A 17,589-nucleotide genomic window follows, 5' to 3' on the forward strand; every position below is an offset into this window, starting at 1 on the left:
GGTGCAAGTCCGCCCTCCACAAGGCCTTGTTCTGCAAAGCGCTACAGGAGCAAAACCGCGCTCAGCCCGACATGCCCTCAAACGGCCTTCCTCATGCTGGCCCACCAGATGTGGCCGGGCAGGACCGGTCCACCCACTCGCTCCACGAAGTACCCCACACGCCCCACCTGCCCCCTGGCCCTTGTGTCAGTAAGTCAGGGATGAATGGCCCCGGGACACATGGAGGCACAGGGAAATGGGGGTGCACCGGGGAGTGGGCTGGGGGAAGGCTTCAGACAGGAAGTTCCGCCCGCGCATTTCTCGGGAGCTGAGCCACACACAGCGGGAGCGGCAGGGCTCGCTTGGAGGCCCAACCCCGTCCGCCCCACCCTCCGTGTCAATACGAGGCTGGGCCTTATAAAGCGCCCAGAAGCCGCCCGGGGACGTTCCCTCAGCCACACCAGCTCCCAGGAGGAAGGTGGGTCCGCGTCTAGCACCATGACGGAACTGGAGACAGCCATGGGCATGATTATTAACGTCTTCGCCCGCTATGCGGGTGGGGAGGGCAACAAGCAGAGCCTGACCAAGGGGGAGCTGAAGGTGCTCATGGAGAAGGAGCTCCCGGGCTTCCTGCAGGTGAGGGCGCAGGGCCTGGGGCGGGGGGGGGGGGGGGGGGCAGGCGGGGAGGGTCAGGGAGGACCCTGGGCCATCGGGCAGGAGAAAGGAGGGCAGGGGAGGCCGAAGGGGCTGCCCCGCTGAGCTGCCCCCCGCGCCCCCAACCGCAGGGCTAGAGCAGGTGGAAGGGGGAGGCCACCCGCCCAAGACTGGATCCGCTGTCCTGGGGGCTGAGGTCTCTGGGAGCGGGGAGCAGGGGTGGCCGGCTCAGTCCTGGAAACATGGAGTTGGAGCCACCAGGATTCTTTCTCTGCAGGGGCCCAGTGGGAGAGCTGGGGCGGGGGGTACAAACCTGAATCTGAGCATTGGGGATGGGGGAACCCAGGGCCATCTGTGAGGCTGCGTTCGCTGGCCCCTCACAGCTGCACCCCTCCATGGCTGCTGGCCACAAACACCCCGGCTCTCCGGGCTGCTTGGCCACGCCCTCCCAGCCTTCCCAGGCCTGGTGTTTGCCGGCAGGGGTGCAGATGGGAGGAGGTCCCACCTTGGCACTTACCTGCCCCGAGCCACGTGGCCTGGACGGGTCCAGGGGAGGCCCCCTCAGAACGGAGGGCCGCCCTCCTCTGCCTCCCCTCTTCCTGGTCCCCTCTCCGTCCTCCCTTCCCCGCCCTGCTCCTCTCCGTTCTCCGCCCGCCGGCTGCCTCTTCTGTCCCCTCCTCCCCTTCCCCCTCCCTCCCTCCTCCCCTTTCCAACTCCCCCTCCCTCCCCTGTCCCTCTCCCTCCACTTTCACTCCTCCCCTACCCTTCCTCCCCTCCTCCCCCTCCCTTCCACCCTCCCCCTTCCTCCCCTCCTCCCCCTCCCTTCCACCCTCCCCCTTCCTCCCCTTCCTCCCCCTCCCTTCACCCTCCCCCTTCCTCCCCTTCCTCCCCCTCCCTTCCACCCTGCCCCTTCCTCCCCTCCTCCCTCCCTTCCACCCTCCCCCCTTTCCTCCCCTTCTCCCTCCCTCCCCTTCTCCCTCCTCCCCTCTCTCCCCCTCCCTCCCCTTCTCTTCCGCTCAGCTCCTCAGCTCCAGCCCCCCTTCTTTCCCGCTCCTCCCCTCCCCCTCTGGCCCACCTCCTGGCGCCACCAAACCCCACCTACCTGCCCTCTAATGGGTCTACCCTGAGCTGGTTCTTGAAAACGGAAGCCTAAAATTTCAGTCAATTCAAACACACTGAGCACTTCAGTATGTAAAGCCAGTGAGCATATAGATCTTTAAATGAAGTTCTTTTGTTTTTGTCTTTTATAAATGTGTTGGTGGTAGAAAATGTAAAAATACAGAAATGTGGAGGCAAGAAATCCCCCCCAACACATTCTCCCTCTTCCTTTCAGCCTTCTCCCCAGTCAAAAGCTCAAAGCTGATGTGCATGAAATTCTAAATATGCAATTTGCTTTCTTTTTGAACTTAATATCACAGCAAACAGTCTCACACCCTGATGCTCACTGAACGCCCCTGACCAGTGGGGAATTGGGCGTGGGTGCAGGTGTTCTGACAACCAACCAAGTTTGAGTCTAACCCAGGGAGATTTTGAGCCCAAGGTTAGGGGTTGCTGCCGGAGGGGGCAGAGCCAGGTGGTCCGGGGAACACAACTTGAGAACCAGTGGCTAAGCCTGGGATCCTCACCGAAGCACTTGGTAAAAGGTGGGGCTCAGGGGCGCCTGGGTGGCTCAGTTGGTTAAGCGACTGCCTTCGGCTCGGGTCATGGTCCTGGAGTCCTGGGATCGAGTCCCGCATCGGGCTCCAGTCCCGCATCGGGCTCCCTGCTCGGCAAGAAGTCTGCTTCTCCCTCTGACCCTCTGCCCTCTCGTGCTCTCTCTCTCTCATTTCTCTCTCTCAAATAAATAAATAAAATCTTAAAAAAAAAAAAAAAGATGGGGCTGGGGCCGCAGTCCCCCAGGCCCCCAGCGGACGTGGAAAAGCCCAGCGCCCGGGGCAGTGGGAGCTGCGGTCCTGGGGGGCTGTTGGCTACAAACCTCGAGCCCCAGTGTGGGTGGCTGCGGGGTACTGGGCGCGGGGACACCCCTGCAGGGGGTGGTGCGAGGTGAGGCCCTGGCACCCCTGTCCAGCCCCGCCCCCCGCCAGGCCGCAGTCCCGGATTTCCCCTTTCCCCTTTCCTCATGGATCAGACCGAGACCGAGGCCGAGGGGAGGGGAGGGGAGGGAAGGGGAGGGGTGTGCAGTGCATGGCCCAAATGTGATCTCCTGAGGGGACCCTGCCAAGCTGGCGGCGCGGCCTGGGGGTGGTCCCCCTTCTAAAGCATCTTAAACAGTTCGAAGACACCCCCTTCCAAACTTGCCAGTGGGACGTGCTGCCTCCTGAGCTGCACCACGCGATTCCGATTGGCCCTAAACCCAACTGTGGCTCCGGGGGCTCACAGCTGCCCGGAGCCAGGTGACCTCCCCTGCCCCGCCCCCCCGCAGCAGTGCTGACCCCGGGCCTCTGTCTCCAGACTAAAAGGGACAGGGACGCCGTGGACAAACTGCTTAAGGACCTGGACGCCAACGGCGACGCCGAGGTGGACTTCAACGAGTTCATCGTGTTTGTGGCCATGCTCACGGCCGCCTGCCACAAGTTCTTTGAGCGCGCGGGGCTCCCCTGACGCCCCGCCAACCCGGAGGCGGAGCAGCCCCTGGCTTCCAGACCAGAGTCCTGTGCGTCCTCGCCTCCTGCCGGCCTGTGGCCGCCCCTGTGATCAGTAAAATGCTTGTGAGATGCTCCCAGTCTGATGGACATGGATTATTTCCTGACCCCCTCAGCGCCCCCACCTCCAACACAACGAGTCCCGATTCCTCCCTTCCTACTCCTGCTCGGTAGGGAGCCGGGGAGGGAAAGGACATGGTCAGTGGGTAGGACGGGCCACCTGCTGACTGCCCCCTGTGCCCGGGGCCGGCGGAGGCCCGGTCCCTGCTTCTGGGGTGGCTCCGCACCGAGGGAGCGCCACCCTGCACTGGACCCACCGAGGCCCGCAGGCCGCGCGTCCCTCTGCCGAGCCCGTCAGAGCTCTACTGTCACAGACACTCACAGGGGAGTCTGCCTGTCCCTCTCTCTCGCCCCTCCACCCCACTCGTGCTCGCTCTTTTTTACAGACTTTATTTATTTGTCAGAGAGAGAGCACAAGCAGGGGGGAGCGGCAGGCAGAGGGAGAAGCAGGCTTCCCACTGAGCAAGGAGCCTGATGTGGGACCTGATCTCAGGACCCTGGGACCACGACCTGAGCTGAAGGCAGACTGAACCTGACTGAGCCAGCCAGGCGTCCCAGCAAAACCAGGACCAGGGCTGGCACGCACGAAGCCTCGTGAGGGAGGCCCGTTAGGAGAGCATTGCACTAGTGGCCTAGGGCAGTGGGAGGAGGCAGATGAATCCAAGGTACATTCTGGTCCTAGATTCAATATGCTTCAGTGACAGTGAGGAAGAAGGAAGGGGTTGCTGAGAAAGAGGGAGAAATCAAGAAGAACATCAAAGTTTCTGGCTTAGAAACCTCAGTTTGAGTTATCTGCACTGGTCAGCAGACACAATTAAATTTTTTTTAAGACTTATTTATTTTTGAGAGAGAGGGAAAGGGAGAGAATCTCAAGCAGAGCCAAGGGCTCTGTGTGTCAAGCAGACACAGGGCTCAATCTCATGACCCTGAGATCATGACCTGAGCTGAGACCAAGTGTCAGACGCTCAACCAAACCAACCACCCAGGCGCCTCACAATCAAATTTAATTTACATACTGAATTGATACTAATTCATTCAATGAGTATTAAGCACCAACCATGTGGCAGCCAAGCATTCATCTTTGGGCTGGGAATTTAGTGGGTAAACAAAATTCCTGCCCCCGAGGGGCTGACGGTCCACATGGAGAGCTCAGACAATACACAAATTAATAACCACATGTCAGGTAGTGAGAAGATAAAAGGGCATAGAGAGCCCCGGGGATGGCAGTGCTGTTTCAAAGAGAAAGCATAAGGCAACGTGGAAGCAGACACTCAAAAAGTGGCCTAGTGAGCTATGTGGATATTGGATACTCGCCTGCTTTCAGAAGAAACAAAAGTATTGTTTTGTATTGTATTGCAACAAAACAGGAGTGAAGACTCAGGCCTCACAAGCCAACTGACCCAAGTGACCGCTGAAGAATTTCCCAAGCCTTCTGGAAAAAGAGCACAGAATTTCAGACTTCACAGCAAGGGGAATTTGGGCACGACGGGTTCATCCATGACAAATGAGTTCAGAGCTGCTGACAGAAGGCAATTCAAATTTTCTTTTTTTTTTTTTTAAGATTTTATTTATTTATTTGACAGATAGATAGAGGGCACAAGTAGGCAGAGTGGCAGGCAGAGGGAGAGGGAGAAGCAGGCTCTCCGCTGAGCAGGGAGCCGGACGTGGGACTCGATCCCAGGACCCCGGGATCATGACCTGAGCCGAAGGCAGCTGCTTAACCGACTGAGCCACCCGGGCGCCCCAGCAATTCAAATTTTCTAGCTGACTTGGAAGTTGTTTCAATTCCACAGACACATAATCCAAGTAGGGGAAAAATTTATAAATTAAAATAGGAAATCCACACAAAGCCCTGCATGCCTCTCCATTACACTGCATCACAAGCATGAGTGAAGACCATCCCCTTGTCACCACAGTGCTCTGCATTAGAACCAAGGGTCCAAAATGATTCAGAAGACTTTAAGGCTCTGACCATGAAGGAGGCTTAGCATCAAGCCCTGGGATAATGAAGGGATGAAATTCACCCTAATGGAGGAATATAATCTATGGTCAGTTAATTAAGGGGAAAACCTAGGGGCGCCTGGGTGGCTCAGTTGGTTAAGTGACAGTCGGCTCAGGTCATGATCCCGGGGTCCTGGGATCGAGCCCCGCATCAGGCTCCCTGCTCCGTGGGAAGCCTGCTTCTCCCTCTCCCACTCCCCCTGCTTGTGTTCCCTCTCTCGCTGTGTCTCTCTCTTGTCAAATAAATAAATAAAATCTTTAAGAAAAAAAGACTCTCTCTCTCCAACTTCCTCTGCCCCTTCCCCCACCACAAGCACACAAGCTCTCTCTCAAAAAAAAAAAAAAATAAAAGGCTTTGGGGCACCTGGGTGGCTCAGTCGTTAAGCGTCTGCCTTCGGCTCAGGTCATGATCCCAGGGTTCGGCTCAGGTCATGATCCCAGGGTCCTGGGATCAAGCCCCACATCAAGCCCCACATCAAGCCCTCCATCGGGCTCCCTGCTCCGTGGGAAGCCTGCTTCTCCCTCTCCCACTCTCCCTGCTTGTGTTCCCTCTCTCGCTGTGTCTCTTTCCTGTCAAATAAATAAATAAAATCTTAAAAAAAAGGGGGGGGGAACCTATACACTGTAGACATCTACACACACACACACACACACACACACACACACACACACACACACAGGTATGGCAAGTTTTTCAGTCCCAACACATCTGTTTTTAAATCAGTGAAGCAACTTATAACTAAGTTTCCTGAATCTACACACACACACACACACACACACACACACACACACACACACACACACACAGGTATGGCAAGTTTTTCAGTCCCAACACATCTGTTTTTAAATCAGTGAAGCAACTTATAACTAAGTTTCCTGAATCAAGGTCCATAATATCTCAAAGAGGGGGTGCTCCTTCAGCCAGCTCCTCCAATTAAGACAACATGGAGTAACTAACCTGCAATGTACATCAACAGGAAGGAGAAACCTTGTGGGCTGTAAGCCACAAAGACTTTGGGTGAACTGTTAGCACAGTTTAACTTAGTTGGGTTGACTGACACGGAGAGAAACCAAGTCTTGACCCCAGGAAAGCCTAGTGGGTCTCCCTACTCCCCTGCTTGAGGTCAGGCCCTCAACTCCCAACTGCACCAGCCCCCATATTCTTGCCTTCACCCAAGCTCCCACCGATGCACAGACCATAAGCAGTGTAAGCCTCCCACGCTACAGATGTGACCACGGACACTCCCCTCCTCCTGGGTCTCAAGGGCTCCCAGCACTTCTGTTCCTGCTCAAGACTTCATAAGGGCAGGAGCACGGACAAGGATTCCACAGACAGAAACAGCCTCTGCAAAGGACTTTCTTTGTGCCCAAGTACTTTATGACAAAAGTACACATTCATCCAAGACATGTATCTTGGCTTGTCATCATGAACATGTGTTTGCTCTGATCAAATCCCATTTAGCGACTCTGGAAATTGCACCCTGCCTGTCCTATGGCTTTGAGCATCCCTTACATAGGCTGATGCAGATGCATTAACTCCCTGATGAAGCCTCTCTCCTCTGCTTGCCCCTCTCACCTGGCTCCCACAGTGCCCCCCACAGTGCCCCCCACAGTATCCCCAGGGCTGCAGCTCACGTGGTTCCCTGAGCTTCTGGTGCTCCCCTGGTTTCTACTCTCAGAGGTTGTACTCCATATTCAAGGGCAAGTCATTTGCTCTGAAGAGCTTCCCAGTCCCCTCCATGAGGGCTGAATCCCTCCTCATGCTCCCACAGATACTCAAGCACACTGCAGTGCAATTACTGGTCCCGGCTCTTTCCAACCCAGGCCTTTCCTTCACATTCCTCGGATGGGACAGAAAGCATGTTATGCTCCCACCGATTGAGAGGCTAAACAACTTTTCAGCATACCGATGGCCTGAAGTTCATCTCTGTTAGGAGCTGAGTGTTCTGTCATCCCATCCCCACAGCACTTGACATAAGCAATTCTCCCTCCAGGTTCTGGGCTCACAGAGAACCCCAAACTTCAAGCAGCTCAGTCCCGCTTGCTGATGGCAGCGCTGAAAGAAGGGTGTCCATTTCAAAAGAAATTTATTAACACACACAGGGACGGGGCACCTGGGTGGTTCAGTTGTTAAGCCTTCGGCTCAGGTCATGATCCCAGGGTCCTGGGATCGAGCCCCGCATCGGGCTCCCTGCTCGGCGGGAAGCCTGCTTCTTCCTCTCCCACTCCCCCTGCTTGTGTTCCCTCTCTCACTGTGTCTCTCTCTGTCAAATAAATAAACAAAAATAAATAAACTTAAAAAAAAACAACACACACACAGGGGCTTTGGTCATCTGAACATCTTGAAAAAAGGTTTTCTATAGATCTTTGTTTTTCAAGGTAAACAAACACTTATTTATCACATGTCTGACTTTGACCTCAAATACCCGTCAGGTCTACTCTGATAGACTAGAAAGGACTTTATGGGCCCTGATGATGCCTTTTCCTTTCTCCAGCGTCCCCAGGCTCCTTGTAGATTGTCTCTTTGATGCAATCCTCTGCAACCCCTGTAACGTGTGAGGGCATTCCGACAGCGAAGCATACTCCCATCATTCCCTATCCAAACTTCTTTGTCATTTGGGGCCAGCGAGGTTGTCTCAATAAACTCACTGGACAGGTGACACCACATACACCAGACACCATGCCACAAGACACAGGTCTCCTCCTGCGTCTCACAGGAATCAAAGTTCCAGAATATACACCTAACCACCTTCCATCTCCAAGTGCCTTCTAGTTCTTCCCAGTGCTTCCCAAAGCAGTCTCACCCCTACACCAGTCACCAGCTTCACCCAAGCAGTGCCCTCCATGCATCTCCACAGACAGAAGACTCCGGCCCCAAGTCTACACACGGTCTGAAGGTCCAGAGAACAATCAGGTCACATGGGTAACAGCAAAACACAAGGCCACTCCAACATTCCAAACACAGCAAAGTAACAACAATAAACCTGAGCGCTGAAACCACTCTTCATTAAGCCCCATTTCCCTTATGAGAGTATTTCTCATACAATAGTTATTTCTCAGGAACCAAATACACTGGACAATCTAAACCCATGTCAGGGTCACCAGCTGAAGCCAGTATCCACCTTGTTAATTCAGATGAAAAGACAAACACTAGAGGTCTTAGCGTCCCCAGGCACAGCTGGACTGGCAAGGAAACACGCAGACCCAGACCCAAGAGCCTGGAATGCTTGCGGATCATTCAAAGGAACGTGAAGGATGCAATCCCACTAGCTTACGCGCAGAGAAGTAGCTCCTTTAGGCACGTACCAGCTGCTGAACGACACTATCCTGACCAAAGAATCACCAGATGTACCTAAGGAAATCTCTAACATAAGAAAGACATTTTGGGAACGCCCGGGTGGCTCAGTCGGTTAAGCATCTGCCTTTGGCTCAGGTCATGATCCCAGGGTCCTGGGATAGAGCCCCACATCAGCCCCGCTTCAGCCCCGCATCAGGCTCCTTGTACAGCGGGGAGCCTGCTTCTCCCTCTGCCTGCGGGTCCCCCTGCTTGTGTTTGTTTGTGTGCTCTAGTGCCTACAAGCTCTCTCTCTCTCTCTGACAAATAAATAAATAAAATCTTAAAAAAAAAAAGGACATTTTTCAGATTCCAAATCTCTTAAGATCGAAAAGACAGACCTCCATGGGACCGAATAACTAAGTAACATCTGTGAACACAACTCCACCTCTAATCCATCAAGGGCGTCCAGCTTCTGAGGAGACCCCCGCCCCAAATTTTGCCCTTAAAAACCCTCACCTGAAAGCCATCGGGCAGTTTGGGACTCGGAGCATTAGCTCCCCATTCTCCTGAGTGGTGCCACACCAAGAACAGCCTACCTCTCTTCACTGCAAAACCTCCATGTCAGTCTTTTACTGGCTTGCTGCGCATCCGAGGGACGAATTCTCGTTTGGCTCCTTTATACAACCACTGGCCCTAAGGGAGGCTGTCACATGCAGATAAAAAACATACAAAAACAGAATAAACAACAAGCTATTTCAGCTTTCTCGAGGTGTCAGCCCAAGTGACCAGAGTCCATCAGCTGTGAACCTAAGGCACAACTGGAAGAAATTTACCGTCAAGACACTGAGTCTCAGATTTCTGCATCCTGGTATTTAAAAAAAAAAAAGAATTAACCATCCACAGGAATGCCACTTCTTGGGGTACCTCGGTGGCTCAGTCGTTAAGCCTCTGCCTTCGGCTCAGGTCATGATCCCAAGGGTCCTGGGATCAAGCCCGGCACCGAGCTCCCTGCTCCGCGGGAAGCCTGCTTCTCCCTCTCCCACTCCCCCTGCTTGTGTTCCCTCTCTCGCTGTGTCTCTCTGTGTCAAATAAATAAATAAAAATCTTTTTAAAAAATAATTAAAAAAAAAAGAATGCCACTTCTTTCAGACAGAGTCCTCTGACACATCTGCCTTCTGGACATTTCTAGTCCAGGCCTACAGCTTCACACTTCTGTTTCTTTTCCTGTGTTCTCACCCTCCCCTATTTTGCTCTATGGCTAAGTTTCCTTTGGTCCCCCGCCACCACCCTCCTTCGTGCCTCGGCGGCTCTACCTCCAGCAACTGTCCCTTTCGAGGTGAATTTTCGGTTTCACAAAGACAAACCGAGTTATTCTAATTTTTCTCTAATGACCGGCGGGGGCGGGAGAAACCACAAAAATCAGTATCTACTATCACCTATCCAGGCTAGCACGCACTCACTTTCCTCTCAACCTCAGCTTTGCTCCCACTGCCCCATTTCTGACGCAGTGAGACCGAGGCTTCACCTTCACTCCTACAACAGGACGACCACCCGGGAAGCTACTGAAATCGGCGATGGCAACGACCCGGCCCCGCACCCGGCCCCGCCGGCCTCCCGCCTTACCGCCCGCGCTCCTTCAGGACGACTCGCTTCTCTCTATCCGCCGCACCAGCTCCACCAACATCTCTGCCATCTTCGCGATCTCCTTGGCCTTCTCCTCGGCCTTCTCGCACCTCTTGGCCGCTCTGCCCTCCACTCCATCGTTGGGGTTCTGCAGATGGTTCAGGGCGCTCTCCTCCGACGCCTCCACCTGCGTTTTTATTTGGATGAGCATATTGTCCATCTCCCACAGCTTGCTCCTGTTCCGCATGTAGGCTCTCCCGTGCTCCCGGGTGAGGGCCGCGATGTCCTCCCGCATCTCGTTGATGACTGGGAGCAGGAACTGCTCGAAATCCTCCTCGGGCTCCAGCACTTCCACCTCCTCCGGCTCCGCCAGCTCGACGATGTCCCAGGGCCGCATCTGTCCTGCCACTTCTTCATGCCCGCACCCCTGGGGACGGCTAAGCCGTTACTGCGGGCAGCCGCGCAACAGCAGTGCTCCCGAATTATCCCTCAGTGTCCCTCCGTCTACGCCGTCCGCCTCAGAACCGCTACGGAAAGCAACGCCTTGAACCCACACCGCGGCCGGGCCAACAACGGATACTTGCAGCCATCACTAGCTGTGGGCGTGTTTGCGGCACTTTCACGACGTGGCCCGGCCCCCTTACGGCCATGCCTGGGACAAGCCTGGTGGCGGGTGCGCGCACGCAGACGGGACTCTGTCCCGGGCGCGCGCCCCCCCCGCCCCCCGCTTCCCGCCCCCTGCCCCGCCCCCTTCTCTAATTAGGCCTTGGGAGCGCTTTGGAAGCACCTTGCTTACCTCCTCCGCGAGGGCATCCCCCGGCTTTTACTTTTACTTTTTCTTTATTTTTTTTTAAGTGAAAGCAATTTTCCCTCCCTAGTATTTGAATAACACAGGCTGATGTTTACAGCACTTACTATCCAGGCACGCACTGCTCTATGTGCTTAGATTAATTCATTCAACCTCAGAGCAAACCTGTTAGATGAAAAACTGGCTAAAAACCGTGCTTATGGTCAGAATTTGAACCTGAGCCATTTGGGTCTACAGTCGCTGCTCTCAACTAGAGCACATGCTCCCTCTTCTGGGACAGGGCCCTTAAGTCAAAAACCCGGAATCCTAACTGGCCTTTTCTCTGTACTCCCCACCCCTTGCTCCCAGATTTTTGTCCTGGGGGTATTTTTCTCCCGCTGCCGGATTGTTCTGGTCAGTAGGTTTTGGTCTCTCTTCGAGGTAGGGGAGCTGAAGGTACTCCATTTTAGAAAGGCCCTGTCTCTCTTCTTTCTCTACTAGACCACACTTACTCATGTTCTATATTTTGCATCTGAATAAACCAAAGAAGCTATGTTCCCACTTCAAAGGGAAACAAGAAAGTTAGTCATTCTCTGAATTTTTGTCCTAGGCCCCCAAACACCTGATAACATCCAAGAAGAGCCAGATCCCAAACATGTTTCCAGGACATTAGCTTTGAACAAACTTAAGCTGACGCTGACATCAATAACCCCTACCTTCGATGATTTATAGAATCACACCTATTATTCACCTGCCACTCACCTTTGAGCGGACCCTACTCTGGATTCCTGAAGGAACACATACCCTACATCCCTTTCCAATATAAACCCCTAGCCCCAAGCAAGGAAGAGACTCATTCTCCTTTCCTTTCTGAGTCTCCCAGACACTCAGTCTGCTAAACTCTGTCATTCACACTATTCAATAAACTCTGTTTTTACTTTCTCTGGCTCGCATTTGATTTCTGTCCTGTGCAGAGTTGGTCCTACAGGGCCCCCCTCAGGGTCCTCAGACCCAACCTGCCTGCGTCATTCTCACCAGGCTATAAGCAACCCAAGATGAAGGGCCCCTTCTGATTTGGCTCTGTCCTTAGCCTCTCCTGGCAGCCTGGACACAAGTAGGGCCTTAGAGAATGTTTTAGAGAGAAGGCCTCCTTTCCTAAAATATAAGTGCCTCTGCCCACTAGAGGCTTCTTGAGGACGGGTTCTGGTCTCGGTCCTTAGCACCTACAGGACCTGCAAAACAGCAGGGGCCCAGTAAAATGCTGCTTTAATATTCATTTAACAAAAAATGTTCGCGCACTGAGAGTATGCCACTGTGGAATGGATGGAGCCTCTTTCCAGTCTTGTTCAGCCAGTGTCCCACTAACCGTACTTTGGAGGGATACTGCTTGCAACAGGGCCACAGATTAGAGCTTTAGTGTTCCAGTCTCGTAAGTAAAGACCGGTGATCCCAGGCTGAATATCCGTCAATGGGACGATGCATAAGTGAGATGATGTGCAGGAAAGCGTTTTGCAAATACCAAAGCACCAGCAGATATAAGTGGTGATAGTGTTATAATTATTATGACAGTGAACAGAGGTTATTTGATGTCAAAGCTTTTAGAGTCAGAAACATCCTGCATTGGGTCCTCCTAGTCCCTCCAGTTTCTTGTTCTGTGACCTTGGACAAGTTGGTTAACCCGAACACATATCTCTGAGTGTCAATTTCCACCTGTTGCTCCAGGCTGGGCATTGGACATATGATCCCCAATGATCATCTCATGATCTTTGTAGTCCCTAATAATTATATGATATGATTTGCCCAAGATTTTATATCCTGCTCTTTTCATGCCTAGTGCAGCCATGGCCCGTGGTCCCAAGAGCATCTACAATACCATGTAGTATTGGATACTGGATAAACTGATCGGTGTGTTTGCTCCTCACCCATCTACTGGTCCCCATAAGCTGAGAGAATGTCTGCTTCTCAATCATCTTCCTAAGGAACAGACTTAAGTATGTCCTAACAGGAGATGAAGTAAATAAGATCTGTATGCAGCATTTTATTAAGATTGATGGCAAGAGGGGTGCCTGGGTGGCTCAGTCGTTAAGCGTCTGCCTTCGGCTCAGGTCACGATCCCGGGGTCCTGGGATCAAGCCCCGCATCGGGCTCCCTGCTCCGCGGGAAGCCTGCCTCCCCCTCTCCCACTCCCCCTGCTTGTGTTCCATCTCATGCTGTCTCTCTCCCTCTCTCTGTGTCAAATAAAGAAAGAAAGAAAATCTTAAAAAAAAAAAAAAAAGATTGGTGGCAAGGTCTGAACTGATACAACCTACCCCGCTGGTTTTATGGATGTCATCAGCATTGACAAGACTGGGGAGAATTTCCGTCTGATCTATGACACCAAAGGTCGCTTTGCTGTTCATCGGATTACACCTGAGGAGGCCAAGTATACGTTGTACAAAGTGAGAAAGACCTTTGTGGGGACAAAAGGAATCCCTCATCTGGTGACTCAAGATGCTCACACCATCTGCTACCCTGATCCCCTCCGCAAGGTGAATAACACCATCCAGACTGATTTGGAGACTGGAGACATCACTGATTTCATCAAGTTTGACACAGGCAATCTGTGTATGGTGACCGGAGGTGCTAACCTGGGAAGAACTGGTGTGATCACTAACAGAGAGAGAGACACCCTGGTTCTTTTGATGTCGTTCACGTGAAAGATGCCAATGGCAACAGCTCTGCCACCCGACTCTCCAACATTTTTGTTATCGACAAAGGCAACAAACCATGGATTTCTCCTCCCCGTGGAAAGGGTATCCACCTCACCATTGCTGAAGAGAGGGACAAGAGATTGGCGGCCAAACAGAGCAGTGGGTAAAATGGTCCCTAGGTGAGGTGATTGAAAGTCTTTATAATTAATTAAAGATCATACAGCACAAAAAATTTTATTTTTTTTAAAGATTTTATTTATTTATTTGACAGAGAGAGACACAGCGAGAGAGAGAACACAAGCAGGGGGAGTGGGAGAGGGAGAAGCAGGCTTCCCCCTGAGCAGGGAGCCCGATGCGGGGCTCGATCTCAGGACCCTGGGATCATGACCTGAGCCGAAGGCAGACGCTTAACGACTGAGCCACCTAGGCGCCCCCAGCACAAAAAATTTTAGAAAATACTTTATATCGTGTGTCCTGAGTGTCCCCTTTCACTCTCCAAACCTTCCTGGTTTGATGAATTGGAACTTACTAAAGGAAGATATATGACAAAGAACTTATATTCAAACTGTATTGAGAACTTCTATAGATCAATAAGGAAAAGACAAATAACTCAATTTAAAAGTGGGCAAGACTTGGGCGCCTGGGCGGCTCAGTCGTCAAGCGTCTGCCTTCGGCTCAGGTCGTGGCCCCAGGGTCCTGGGATCAAGCCCCACATCAGGCTCCCTGCTCAGCAGGAGGCCTGCTTCTCCCTCTCCCACTCCCCCTGCTTGTGTTCCCTCTCTCACTGTGTCTCTCTCTGTCAAATAAATGAATAAAATCTTAAAAAAAAAAAAAAAAAAAAAAAGGTGGGCAAGACTTGAGCCAGCACTTCACAAAAGGGAATATCCACATGGCCAAAAAGTATATAAAAAGGTGCTAAAGTTCAAGATTCAACAGGGGAGGGCGCCTGGGTGGCTCAGTTGGTTAAGCGACTGCCTTCGGCTCAGGTCATGATCCTGGAGTCTCCGGATCGAGTCCCGCATCGGGCTCCCTGCTCAGCGGGGAGTCTGCTTCTCCCTCTGACCCTCCCTCCTCTCATGTGCTCTCTCTCTCTCTCACTCTCTCTCAAATAAAATCTTAAAAAAAAAGATTCAACAGGGGAATGCCAATTAAAACCACACAGATAGCACTCACTATACATCCACAAGAACGGCTAAAAATGAAAATATTGACAATACCAAGTGTTGGGGAAAGTGTGGAAAAAAGCTGAGAACGTTCCAAGTCATCAAGAATAGCAAGGTTAAGGGACCTTCCTTTTGTTTATTTCTCTTCTCTTTCATTTCAATATAAGTAGCAAAAAGAAACTAGGGACAGTGGGAAGCTCCTCACGGGTCCTTGACATGTTCTATATCTTGATGTGGATGGAGGTTACATGATTGTGTGAACACGCAGAAGATACACTGAGGACGTACGCATCTTACCGTAGTTCTGTTACACCTTCACATTTTAAAAAAGGGTTCCGCGAGCACGTGCGCGCGCACGAGCGTCCAGGGGCTGGAAACAGATTGGCGCGCGTGCGTGTACGTGAGCGCGCGGAGGCCGGAGGCTGGGGCGCGCACGCGCACGCGTGCGTGCGGAGGGGCCGGAAGCAGAACTGGGAAGCCGGAAGCGGGGCGGGCAGCCCGGCCGTAGCGGGCCATGGAGGATCGTCCCGCGGGTGATGGGCCGCCGCGCGAGGGGTCGGCGGAGGAGGAGGCCGAGCTCCAGGGAGCTGCCTGGAGCGGGGACAGCGGCAACGTGTCCCAGAGCCACAGCAGCGCGTCGGGGCCGTGGGAGGACGAGGGCTCAGAGCTGGGCGCGCCGGGCCGCGATCTGCCGCTGCTGCGTCGCGCCGCCGCGGGCTGCGCCGCCTGCCTGTTGCCGGGAGCCGGGGCGCGGCCCGAGGTCGAGGCCCTGGACGCCAGCCTGGAGGACCTGCTCACCAGAGTGGACGAGTTCGTGGGCATGCTGGACATACTGCGCGGAGACTCCTCCCACGTCGTCAGCGAGGGTGTGCCTCGCATTTACGCGAAGGCCACCGAGATGCGGCAGGTCTACAGCAAGATCGACCGGCTCGAGGCCTTCGTGGGGATGATCGGCGCCAGCGTGGCCAGGATGGAGGAGCAGGTGGCCAGGGCGGAGGCCGAGCTGGGCGCTTTCCCCAGCGCCTTCAGGAAACTGCTGCACACGATCAGCGTGCCCTCCTTCTTCAACAAGGCGCCCTCCAGCAGGCCGCAGCAGAGCGGCTACGAGCCGCCCGTCCTGTTCCGGACCGAAGACCACTTTCCCTGTTGCAGCGAGAGACCCCAGATCTGAGTCCGCCGGCCGGCACTGCCAGGGGACGCGCTGTCTGAGGTTACTGCGGGCGCTGAGTCAGCTGGAAGCCCGCTGTAGACGTCCACGGTGTTGGGAGTATGGCGTGTCTATCTTTTGCACACTCTTGTTTCTCACTGTCTGCATGACTTGACGTAAGGATGTGTGGTTCTCTGTGTCTTCCAGTGCTAAACTGACGGCTGCATGGGCGGGGGCGTCGGGGAAGCCAAATGAATGAGTTTATCTGTGCGCTGTGGCAAAACCTGTTTTTACAGGTTTTACAGCTCAACCAACAGTATTACCTTTTCCAAGTTTCTATATTTTATACTTTTAAGAAAAACTGCTGAAGTGTTTAAGTTTTGTTGTTATTCGATCCTAATAGCGATTCCATTTTCTGTAGCTTTTAGGGTAGATGGTAAGTTATTTCAGGTTATATTAAACTTTGCACATCATGGGTTGTAAACCGAAGGAAATCATACAGATTCTGAGAAGATGTCTTGATTTATTGCAACTAATTCTGAAGTTGTATTTGAAAGTAGGCCCTCCGAATCTTAATTTGTCCACAGCAAACATGTCTGTATGTGGTTCCTAACATTTGGTTTATAATTTAAATATTAATAAAAATTTTAAATTTTATTGGAAAAGCTTTTCTTCTGGAAAGGATTTTACATATTTTCTGTTTGTTTGAAAATAGATACATTGCTCATGATTGTAGGGATAAGGAAAAGTGGCTTGGGAGTACCTCCTTTAGAATGTGAAAAATGTGAAAAAGCTTGGCTGCTATTTCACAGAATTTTATGTTTCTTTCCTCTCAAAGTGAATAGTTAAATCGCATCTGTGAATGACTGGTATTAGGATTTTGTTCTTTCACCCACAGCATGGAATCCTAAAGATGTTTTGCAGATACAACAGGCTTTGATCTTGGTTTGGATCTTACTCTGTTTTATTAATTGGTCCTCCTAGACAGTAAACCTCAAATAAGCACCCAGCTTAGGTTGCTTTTGTGTCATTTATCGTAGAACTTAGAGGCTAACAGAGTGGGCATATTCTCCCTTACCTGTATATCATGATAAATCTGATCTTGTAGGGATGCCTGGGTGGGTGGCTCAGTCGGTTAAGCATCTGCCTTCCGCTCAGGTCATGATCTCAGGGTCCTGGGATCGAGTCCTGCCTCAGGCTTCTTGCTCACCAAGGAGCCTGCCTCTCCCTGTACCTGCAGCACGTGTTCTCTCTCTCTCTCTCTCTCTCTGACAACAACAAAAAAATACGGTAATGTAATTGCACCTTCGCTTTCATGGACCTTCCTTGTTGCACATTTATGGTTTTTATTCAGGAATTTCATTGATTACACATTAAGGAACTCCCGAATTTAGATGCTGAAAGCACAAGTAAGCTACATTTAATATTGGGCAATCACAGGGTAGTACCGTAAGTAATTAGCATATCCCAATAATATAGTCACCAAATATGAAAATACCTTTCATACCTAACATCCATGTTGCTAAAATGCTTTATATTAAAAAGTAGATAATAATTAGGGCAAAT

At 52.3% G+C, this 17,589-nt stretch overlaps 3 protein-coding genes and 1 pseudogene across 4 annotated transcripts; 3 read left to right on the plus strand and 1 right to left on the minus strand.

Moving 5' to 3' along the window:
* Positions 1 to 363: 363 nt before the first annotated feature.
* S100P (S100 calcium binding protein P) lies at positions 364 to 3,350 on the plus strand. Its single transcript, XM_028088649.2, has 2 exons — positions 364 to 615; positions 3,085 to 3,350. The coding sequence occupies exons 1-2, from the start codon at positions 478 to 480 to the stop codon at positions 3,232 to 3,234; spliced, it is 288 nt and encodes a 95-aa protein (XP_027944450.1). The 5' UTR covers positions 364 to 477; the 3' UTR covers positions 3,235 to 3,350.
* Positions 1,701 to 10,844, minus strand: MRFAP1L1 (Morf4 family associated protein 1 like 1). Of its 2 annotated transcripts, none has more exons than XM_028089572.2 (2): positions 10,237 to 10,844; positions 1,701 to 7,600 (listed from the first exon to the last, which is right to left on the minus strand). In XM_028089572.2, the coding sequence occupies exon 1, from the start codon at positions 10,631 to 10,633 to the stop codon at positions 10,250 to 10,252; it is 384 nt and encodes a 127-aa protein (XP_027945373.1). In that variant the 5' UTR covers positions 10,634 to 10,844; the 3' UTR covers positions 1,701 to 7,600; positions 10,237 to 10,249. The 2 variants fall into 2 exon arrangements, with proteins under 2 accessions (XP_027945373.1, XP_027945366.1); XM_028089565.2 differs by having other exon boundaries at positions 1,701 to 9,316.
* A 2,005-nt stretch (positions 10,845 to 12,849) lies between these two features.
* Positions 12,850 to 13,880, plus strand: LOC114198378 (small ribosomal subunit protein eS4, X isoform-like; annotated as a pseudogene).
* A 1,465-nt stretch (positions 13,881 to 15,345) lies between these two features.
* BLOC1S4 (biogenesis of lysosomal organelles complex 1 subunit 4) lies at positions 15,346 to 16,688 on the plus strand. The gene has a single exon (XM_028126203.2). It carries the CDS (start codon positions 15,391 to 15,393, stop codon positions 16,045 to 16,047), a length of 657 nt encoding a protein of 218 aa, XP_027982004.1. The 5' UTR covers positions 15,346 to 15,390; the 3' UTR covers positions 16,048 to 16,688.
* The last annotated feature ends 901 nt before the right edge of the window (positions 16,689 to 17,589 follow it).

Source organism: Eumetopias jubatus, unplaced genomic scaffold (assembly GCF_037043125.1).
Source record: "Eumetopias jubatus isolate StellerSeaLion01/CBP00866 unplaced genomic scaffold, mEumJub1_p1.0 scaffold_2, whole genome shotgun sequence".
Classification (NCBI taxonomy): Eukaryota; Metazoa; Chordata; class Mammalia; order Carnivora; family Otariidae; genus Eumetopias; species Eumetopias jubatus.

Excerpts from the sequence above, each read along its gene's own strand:
- S100P (XM_028088649.2), top strand. The coding sequence starts at position 478 with ATGACGGAACTGGAGACAGCCATGGGCATGATTATTAACGTCTTCGCC. Across the intron at positions 616-3,084 it reads AGCTCCCGGGCTTCCTGCAG|ACTAAAAGGGACAGGGACGC; the intron begins GTGAGGGCGCAG and ends CTCTGTCTCCAG.
- MRFAP1L1 (XM_028089572.2), bottom strand. The coding sequence starts at position 10,633 with ATGCGGCCCTGGGACATCGTCGAGCTGGCGGAGCCGGAGGAGGTGGAA.
- BLOC1S4 (XM_028126203.2), top strand. The coding sequence starts at position 15,391 with ATGGAGGATCGTCCCGCGGGTGATGGGCCGCCGCGCGAGGGGTCGGCG.